This window comes from Macrotis lagotis, chromosome 3 (genome assembly GCF_037893015.1).
Source record: "Macrotis lagotis isolate mMagLag1 chromosome 3, bilby.v1.9.chrom.fasta, whole genome shotgun sequence".
Classification (NCBI taxonomy): domain Eukaryota; kingdom Metazoa; phylum Chordata; class Mammalia; order Peramelemorphia; family Peramelidae; genus Macrotis; species Macrotis lagotis.
The window spans coordinates 295,860,844-295,871,250 of record NC_133660.1 but is presented as its reverse complement, the minus strand read 5'-3'; the positions used below and the strand labels follow the sequence as shown (position 1 = coordinate 295,871,250).

The 10,407-nt window shown below is 35.0% G+C and overlaps 2 protein-coding genes across 2 annotated transcripts in view; both read right to left on the bottom strand.

The window, feature by feature from the left end:
• LOC141519533 (olfactory receptor 5M5-like) overlaps nt 1-2,182 on the bottom strand; it is a 2,887-nt gene extending 705 nt beyond the window's left edge. The window contains exon 1 of the mRNA XM_074231752.1: nt 2,159-2,182. Coding sequence (XP_074087853.1) covers nt 2,159-2,182 — 24 coding nt within the window. The remainder of the gene's footprint in view (nt 1-2,158) is intronic.
• A 534-nt stretch (nt 2,183-2,716) lies between these two features.
• Nucleotides 2,717-3,673, bottom strand: LOC141516805 (olfactory receptor 5M5-like). Its single transcript, XM_074227779.1, has one exon. The coding sequence runs from the start codon at nt 3,671-3,673 to the stop codon at nt 2,717-2,719; it is 957 nt and encodes a 318-aa protein (XP_074083880.1).
• Between the last annotated feature and the right edge of the window lie 6,734 nt (nt 3,674-10,407).

Sequence of the window (10,407 nt, the reverse complement as noted above, 5' to 3'; positions counted from 1 at the left end):
TAGAGATTGGGTGAATATTGAAGAGTTAAACAATAGCAACTCACTCATTTCTAACTTTTCTTCAGAAACTCAAAGGGGAAGCACTTATTTCCTAAAGAAGAATGACTGAGTTTACCTATGAAAGGTAGAGTTTGCTCTAGGACCCCTGGGAAAAGACAGGCAGGAAGGAAACTTTGTAGTCAAATCTTCCCCTTGGGGAAACATTCTCTAAAGGATTTCTTATTTTTCTCTTGATGATATGATTAGATGATGCTTTTTGGATTATCAGGGGAGTCCATTACTGAGAATTGCAACTGTTTTTTGTTTTCAGAATGATAATACAGATGGAAAAATTAATGTTTTTCCAAGATGTCTGTGGTGCTTTCAAAAAATTATAAATTGCATTGTATAGGACTTGAGATTTCACACCAATCATTCAATGGAAATTCGTTTATTAAGTACTTCCTTGTAGAGGTCCTAATGTTAGGTCCTGATTTATACAGACGGGGGCGGCTAGGTTGCACAGTGAATAGAGCACTGGCCCTGGAGTCAGGAGGACCTGAGTTCAAATTTGACCTCAGATATTTAATAATTACCTAGCTGTGTGGCCTTGGGCAAGTCACTTATAACCCCATTGCCTTGCAAAAAAAAAAACCCAAAACAAAACTTGATTATACAGATGGAAAATGAGACAATTTTGACTATCAAGAAGCTTTTCTTCCCACAGGGGAAAGGTCATATATGTATCATGACTGAATAAATACATATCCACATGTTTTTTATAGTATATAAATTACAAGATAATTTAATGTAAGGTGGGCAGAGAATTATTAACTGTTCAAAGAAAAGAGGAAGGAGTTTTTAAAAACAATAAAGACATTTATGCCTTCAAAATTTCTTTGATACCTAACTATGATATTGAGATGATCTCTTTTCTTAAATACCAGAGCAGCAAAGTGAAGGAACCAGCCAGTCTATGAAGCAAGAAATAGTCCCATTAGGAACCAATGAGTAGCTATGAGTCTGTATTCTGATAATCTGCCCAGCTAGGGTCAAGGTAGTTCATCACAAAGGCAGTCCCAGAGGGACAATTTTTTGACCAGAACAAAGCTCAAAGACTATTTCACAAGCAGTTATAATTCATTATCCATTGAGGGAGCATATAATAACTTTATAATCTAATCTCAGATGATTGTGTTATATTGTATATATTTTATTAGTAGTAATAATTATTCAATAAAAATATTATTTACCAATTTTGTGACATATACTATGCTGAGCCCTGAGAGTATGAAAATAAAAAAATTTTTTTTTCCAAATTAAAGACAGCTTATTTTCTTATAAAGCAAATATATGTGTATATATATATATATATATATATGTATATATATATATGTAAATAAGTAAATGAAATATGGTTGAATAGCGCACAGGGCCTAGAGGCAGAAGGACTTGAGATCAAATCTGATCTCAGATATTTTACTAGCAATGTGACACTAGGCAAAGTACTTAAACCTGTTTGCCTCAATTTCTTCATCTATAATATAACCTGGAGAAAGAAATGGCAAACCACTCCAATCATTGCAAAAAAGAGTTGGATACAACTGAGAATGACTGAACAATAGCAATAACGAATGAGAGAAAAATGGTGGAGAAAGAGTATATTAACAAATGTTTGGATTGTTTCCCATAGGAGTTTAACACTAAAAGAGGGTAAGAGTTATTAAGAGATAGAGATGGGAAAAAAAGTACTTTTCCTGCATGGAACACAAGTGTGCAACGTCTTTGAAGTGGGTGATGAAATGTTTATCCTGGTAAACAGAAAAAACAGGCCCATTTGACTTCACTATAAAATGAGAAATAACATGAATAATTAGAAAAATCAATTTAAATATAATCTTGCAAAGATTGATATAAACTGATGCAGAGTAAAATATTGCTATTGTAATTTAGTTATTTTTAATCATATCTGAATATCCTTCACTTCTTTTGGAGTTTTCTTGGATGGTTACTAGAGTGGTATGCCATTTCCTTCTCGAGATCATTTAACAGACATGGAAACTACAGAGTTAAGTAATTTGCCCAGGGACATACAGGTTATAAGTGTCTCACATTCAATTTAAACTCAGGAAGATGAGTCTATCTGACTCCAGACTTTAGTCTCTATCCACTGTAGTACCTGGCTGCTCTTGGGAAAGGACATTGATACTAGAATCAGAGAAAACACAATTCTTTGCCAAGAAGACCCCAAATAGAGTCATAAAGAATCTGACTCAAGTGAATAAGAACCTGTATTTTTTTTAGTATCTCCAATGGCTCAGGCTCTATGGTAATTTGTTAACCTATAATCTGCGCCACTGATCCCTGTAGGTGAGAGGAAAAGATTAAGATTATTTCTCAGGTAGCATTTCCATCTATTCCACCCACAACAAGATTGTATTCAGGGAGGGCATTTAAGGAGAGAAAACTATTATTGACCTTGGACTAAGACATTTTTAGTCTTTACAGTTCCCAGGTAAGCCATTTATAGTCAGATGAACATTAATATGGCTAGAGTGGTTTGGGATGCTTCTTCTGATCTTGACCAAGCTTCTCTGATTAGATTAGACATTCGAGGACCAATTGGCATGGGTGTAGATTAGTATAAATAACAAAAAGAACAATAACAAATTGTTTTGAAGCATCATGATGATGGTTTTTGCTTTTTTGCTAAATTTTATTAAAAATGGTTTTAACTTCAATTTTTTTCTATTTTGTCAAGATTTCTGTTAACCATCTTCCTCAGAGCCTCCTTCACATCCTTGTTTCTCAGGCTATAAATAAATGGGTTTAACATTGGACTTACAAAAATACAAAACACAGCAACAATTTTCCCTTGTTCCACAGAACTCTCAGTAGCTGGCCTTAAGTACATGCAGAAAAGAGACCCATAGAACATAGTGACGGCCATCAGATGGGAGCCACAAGTGGAGAAAGCTTTGCGTTGTCCTTCGGTGGACCGCATGCGCAGGATAGTGGCAAAAATAAAAACGTAGGAGGTAAGGATGATGAGCAAGGAGCCTGTGAGGTTCAATCCTGCAGACACAAATAAAGCAGTTTGCTTTATGTAGGTGTCAGAGCAAGTCAACATTAAGAGGGGTGGGTCAGCACAGTAGAAGTGATTGATGGTATTAGGGCCACAAAAAGAAAGACGGGAAGTCAAAATTACCTGCATTGTACCCACCAGGGAACCCCACAAATAAGGGAAAGTGACTAGGCAGATGCAAACAGGCTTGGACATCTTGGTACTGTAATGCAAAGGTTTGCATATGGCTACGTAACGGTCATAGGCCATTGCACCAAGCATATAATACTCAGTAAGGAGCAGGGTGACAAAAATAAAACATTGGGTCAAACAACCCAGGTAGGAAATAGTTTTCTTTTCTGACAGAAAATTAATTAACATCTGAGGAGAGACATTAGTGGAATAAAAAAGATCAACAAGGGCCAAGTGGGTGATGAAAAAATACATAGGAGTCTGAAGTCGCGGGGTGAGTCTAATCAGTAGGATCATCCCCAAGTTCCCTGTCAAGGTGATCAGGTAGATCACCAGAAACACCACAAAGAGGACTGGCTGCAGCTCTGGCCGACTGCTCAGTCCCAGAAGAATAAATTCAGTCGCTTCTGTGCTATTGTGCCTGAGGATGGTCTTCATCTTTGTGTTTCCTTCATGAGAATCAGGCACCTACCAAAAATAAAGATCGTGGAGTTATAGGATTGAAAATGGAAGGCACTTATTTCAATGATTCTGTCTTTCTTCAGCTTAAATGTGTTATCTGAGCACAGGGATTATGCACAGTACTTGATTCTAGCAGAGAGAAATAATTCACCAAAGTAAGCACCATTGAACCAATTCTAATTTAAGTCAGCTTATTACTCCCCTCAAACACACACACACACACACACACACACACACACACACACACACACACACAAATAAACAAATAAACAAATAAACAAACCAATATCCTCCAGTAGGATGGATAAAAAAACTTGGGTTCTGGTTCTGATCTTGAAAATAAATAATTATATGATTTTGAGCTTCAGTGAGGAACAATGATTATCCTGGTTTCCTCATTTATTAATATGAAGGAGTAGGATTCATTAACACACGCACACACACACACACACACAAACACAGATGCAGACACACACTTAGGACCTACAATGAAGCAGTCACTTTGCTAGCCATCGGGTACCTAGAGACAAAAATAGAATAATCACTGCCTTCAGGGGGGGGCCATGGGAATGAAAAATCAACTTATTCACAGTAAAACTTCTGTTTTGGTGGCAGCTAGGTGGCACCAGCCCTGGAGTCGGGAGGTCCTGAGTTCAAATTTGACCTCAGACGCTAATTATCTAGCTGGGTGACCTTGGGCAGGTCACTGAACCCTATTGCTTTGCAAAAAAACCTAAAAAAGAAAACTTCTGTTTTAAACTTGACTTTTAAGGTCTTTTAAGGAAAGGGAAAACATTATTTACAATATATTCCAAATCTTTAATTCTATTATTCTAAATCTTTTCTTCAATCTAATAATATCAATGCCTTTTAAAATATATAGTTTAATCACATATTATATTATATGTAATTAATATTTTTGTATATGTTATTTAGCATGTATTATAATTTTAACATTATGAATACACTTCTATTTTAACAAAACACCAAGTATCTACATTTGAATATCAAGAAATTGTTGAATATCAGAGAGGAGAATGATTTAAAGAAACAAACACAGGAACAAAAGAAGAAGCTGGGAATTTTGAGCCATCTAACATCAACTGAGTCTTACATCTTCAGTCTTGGAAAACTCAGCATCAATTATTCTTTTCATCTTGCCCCTGGCCATGGAAGCATGAATGCTTTTATATTCCTTACACTGGATAATACTTCTATCTTTGTCTTCAGTTCCATTCTCTCACATCTCCTTTTTCTTTCAGTTACTCCTTCCCACTTGTATATCTAATTTCCTCTTTTTCTTCCTGGTCTTCTTGATCCAACTACCTATAAACATGTTCCTCAAACCATTAAGGGCTTTTTCTGAGCTCTAATGTCTTGTATCATATGAACTCTCTTGTCTAGTCACTGCATTTTCTTGAAAATCTTTTCTGAATTCAATGCTCTCCTGTCTCCACAATCTTCTCTTTCTTCAATCCTTTTTGTTTTGTTTTTTTTTGTAAGGCAAACGGGGTTAAGTGGCTTGCCCAATGCCACACAGCTAGGTAATTATTAAGTGTCTGAGACCGGATTTGAATCCAGGTACTCCTGACTCCAAGGCTGGTGCTTTATCCACTATGCCACCTGGCCACCCCCTTCAATCCTTTTTAATTTAGTGCCTCTCCCATATCTGGTATTGAAAATGCTTTCCCAAAGGTCATAGCACCTTCCTTTTATTCCCATTCAAAGAATGGATTTGACAGTGCCCATGACTACATTCTACTGGGTGTTTCATCTTTTTATTTGGCTTGAAAGATGTTATATTATTTTCTCTCTTCAAACACATTTTTGTCTTCACTAACTCATTATTCAGATTCCCAACCCCTTAAAATTAGTACTACCCAAGAATTGGAGTTTTTGGTCTTCAATATGCCCCACTCTTACTAATTGTGCATGGAGAATCAGTCTTAAAGACAGAAAGATCCCATCCCTGCCACACATACCACTGTGATCCCAGTTTAATCTTTTGGGGCTCTAGACAATATCCCACATTGAACACTGAAGAAAAACAGCTGCCTTACATGGCATGCCTTGGATGTCTCCATGACAATGAAATCACGTGACTATTCTCTAACACTATTCTTTTGCACCCTTTTCATCAAGAACAGTGTCAGTAATATAGTGGGCATTTAAGAAAAATTAATTTGTAGTTAGTTTTCATCTATCACAGTGCTAGGAACATACTACTAGGAACTCAATAATTATTCATTGACTGATTTCTATTCTACTATTTCAATCCAAATTCAGTCATTTCACAGTTATTCCTCTCTCCACTGTACCATTCATTCATTTATAATATTTCTTCCCTTTTCCAAAATCGATTTTCCCCATCTGGAAAAAAAAGAAGGGTTGTGTCTGATGATTGATGAAGAGGATGAGAAAGCAGACATTGATAGTATATTAATCATTAGAAATTTGTGAAGTATTCTTTGCTCCCTCTTATGATAACCCTTTCACACAAGCACCCCTTTTTTCTAGAAATGTTTTCCATCTTAGGCTTCCTGTGATACTGTTCTCTCTTGGTTTCTTTTTTCTCTGCTCGATTCTTTTCTTCTAGGATAGTTTCAATTCCACTCTCTCATTGCTTCAATATGAATATATCTAAGGATTCTCTCCTAGACCTTCTCTCTACTCTTTCTATTCTCTTCCTTGTTGATGTCATCAGCTCCACAGATTGAGTTAGTTATCTTCATATTACTCACTGTCAAATGTAAATATTAATTCTAATCTCCCTCATTCTCCAAATTTGCACCCCATACATGCACATATTTTCATCTGAATGTACCTCTAGTAACTCCAGCTCAATCTAACCAAAACAAAAAACTCAGCAGCGCACCTCCAAATCTGACTCTCCTCCATACGTCCCTAACTCTGTTGAAGGCACCCTTTGCCTATTAGTCACCCAAGGTTAAATATTTGGATTTCTCTTTGACATGTTCTTCTGTCCTAATTTTGTAAACTTAATAAGACTCTATATTCTGTTACTCAAACATGCATAATATTTGGGAAGTTTATTCATGTCTCTCTATTCACTTGGCCACAACCCTTGTTCAGATGTCATCTTCCTCTCTTAGAGTACTGCACTGATAGTCAACCATTGCTTTCTAGAAGCCATCCTCCTCCTAGCGGCCAAAATAATCATTCTTTTCTAAAATGTAGTCAAAGAAATACTGGATGTAGAATTAAAATTATATATTTGAATTCTTTCTCAAATGCTGTACTATTGGTACAGAAAGAATACTCATTTCATCTCTCAGTTTTCTCATCTAGAAAATGAGGATTAAACTATTTATAATGCCTAAGTCAATTGACTGTTGTGAGGCAAGCATCTTGTCCAATTTAATGTACTCTAGAGAAGTGGGTTCTTTCAAAGGATCATAAATTAGAGCAAAATAAGATATGAAGTCATATAGTCCAATGACTTGATTTTGTAGATGATAGAAAAGAAATAAATAAAGTCACTTACTCAATACCACACATTTATATGTGGCATAGCCAAGATCCAAATCCAGGTTTCTTGACTTTTATATCACTCTAAATTTCAAAACACTTGATGAGTTTTCTATTTTCCTGGAGAATTAAATACAGTCTCCTCCATTTTATATTATCATTCTCTCCTAATTTCACCTTGTTCCATATTTCTGGCTTTATTTTTATCTTTCTCCTTATTACAAAACAATATATATATATATATATATGTGTGTATATATATGTGTGTGTGTGCATATATATTATATATATATACATACATATATATATATATATATATATATATATTAACAAAACTAGATGATTTGCTATCCACACTTATGGCATGTTATCTCCCACCCCTTTCATTGATGCATGTGGAGAATTTCCTTCCTTATCATTCCACCTTCCACATAATTTATCTTCTCTAATGACTGAGGTGAAATGGCATCTCCCTATGTGAATGTTTCTTAAACCACACAACTAAAATGATTTTTCTCTGTTCATATTTTCCTAGGATTCCTCTCTCATATATATCCTCCACCATAGAATATAAGTCCTTTGGAGTCAGAGACTTTCTCATTCTCAGTTCACATGATAATGGCTTGCAGATAGCAATTGTTTTTATTTTAATAGAGTTAAGCTGAATTTAATTAAGTTAAATTTAAGCAACATTTGGTCTTCTGTGTTTTTATTTCCTTTTAAATCTCTGATCATGTGTTATGGAGTACTGGGCATTGAAACAAGAATATTTGAATCCTGAATAACTCACTTAACTGAGAAATTAGATACTTAAGTGTTGGATCTGGAGTCATGAAGACTCCTCTTCCTGAGATCAAATCTGAGCTCTGACACTCACTAGATATGGGGCCCTGGGCAAGTCACTTAACCCCATTTGCCTCATGATTTGGAAAAGGAAATGAGAAACCATTACAGTATCTTTGTGAAGAAAACCACAAATAGGATTACAAAGCGTCAGACACAATTGAAACAATTGAACATCAACTAAAATGATGATGATAATAGTAGCTAATAGTACCCTCCTGGGATAAAATGAGAAGGTATTTGTAAAGTTAAAAAGTGTTATATATATTAGCTATTATTATTAGGAGAAAGAGTACTAAATTTGGAGTCAAGAAGCCCCGAGTTGAAATGATACTTCAGCTATTCATCTGTGAATATCAAAGCTTCAAGGTGTTCATCTGCAAAATGAAACTTTAATTGCATCTAGCCTCTAACTGACAGAATGGGTAGAAGGTAAGTGTTGGGGTCAGGAATACCTGCATTCAGAAATGAACAATTATGGGGCCTTCGACCCTAGATTACATCTGAAGTCTTGATTTCCTCATCCACAAAAATGAGTTATGATAAAAGAATCTATCTCAAAGGGTTGCTGGGAGAATAAAATGGAATAATATGTATAAAACACTTTAAAAATCTTAAAATACTATATAAATCCTAGCTCTTATCATTTGTTGTAGTAATAGTTGTGGTAGTAGTAGTAGTAGTAGTAGTAGTAGTAGTAGTAGTAGTAGTGGTAGTGGTAGTGGTAGTGGTGGTGGTGGTAGTAATAGCAGGTCATATCCTTATTATTAATTGTGTCTGAACAACTTTACCCCAAACCTTCATTTCCATCAGATCACCATTGCCTCAGTCATTTCTACTTAGGAAAATAGAAAAAAAAATGAAAACACTATGCTAGAGATTTCAAAAGTCCCTGCTTCGTTGCCTTTCCTACCTGTAGATAGGGATACTCCAAGGGCCCATAAAGTATAAGATAAGGACAAATGGGTGGGGAATGCTTTATAGGAAAATTAATTGCTATGACTAAGTCATAATCTCTGGGGATTTTTCAGAAACCCAAAAGACACAATTAAAATGTTTCTTCGTAGGAAAATTTGGGGATAAGGATTTATTTCCAGAATTGTTTTTTCTTTTCTTTGGTTCTTTTATCCTTTTTAACCCTAGAGAATCCTAATAGCCATAGTCCTTCTATCCATGCAGGACTTTTCTCACAAAAATCTGAAGAGGAAGGTTTGCTACAAACATTATTATTTTCTTTTTCAGTACAAGAAAAAAATGAGGTTTAGAGATTGATGTGACTTGCCCATATAGATAGTATCATATAGATAGTAAAAAGCAGAAGAAAGAATTAGAATTAAGATCTTATTTTCAATATAAACCATTTTTCACCATAGCAAGTTGATGATCATTCACTTGATTCCTCTTTCACAAAGTATTTTGGTGTCCCAAGTTTCCCATGAATAACTCATTACATGGCATGGGAACTAGAGAAATGCCAATGTAAGGAAACCCACTTAACCAATGTGGTTGGCATCTTCTAGTAGTGGAGAGTTACCTGAATTACGGAGAAATTATGTGACTTACTCATAGTCACACCAATAGTTCAACATAGGTTTTCCTGGTTTCATTTGCATTAGTGTCCCACCCCTATTCCTGGCAACCACTCTCCTCATCTTTGCATCATAGAATTTCCCTTCAAGACAAAACTCAAACATTACCTTTTACTTAAAAACTTTTCTTGTCCCCAAAACATTTGAATTTTTATACATACAAATATGCATACATGTGTGTAGACATGCACATATATGTGTGTATGCAATTAGACATTCATGACACTCTAATGGTAGGAATGAAATAGGAATAGAAAAAAATTTCCTGACCTGAAAGTGATAAAAAATATTTATGGAAAGCCAAGAACTAGAATTGCTGTAGCAAATTAAGCAAGAACAAAAAACACCTAATTCAAAATCTTTTAATTTTTCATGCTAAGCATTTTGTTATTTTCTATCCAGAATGAATCTTTGGAGGGAGATTTAGTGGATTGGAAGCTCAATATCAATCAATAACATGAGAAGGCATACAAACATGAATGTTCGTAAAACCCACAACCCTTTTTTTTGTTGTAAAAATAAAATCAGAAACCTCACAAAACTATATTTCACTTTAGTTAGTGTTTGCTTCATTTACTGTTTTCAGAACAACAGAATTCTTCTTGAGTTCTCCATTGTCAAAAGAACATATTCCTTCTCAGTTTTTGAGACAATACAATTTCCAAAAGGACCTAGTGAAAAGAGCAACAAAATAATAGAATGTATAGTTTTGCTCTAATTCATACACATGGTTTTCTTAGTAATTTCTTAATTTGTTTACTTGTTAATTGTGAATAAATTACTGGTCTG

Coding starts and splice junctions, on each gene's coding strand:
- LOC141516805 (XM_074227779.1), bottom strand. CDS start 3,673: ATGAAGACCATCCTCAGGCACAATAGCACAGAAGCGACTGAATTTATT.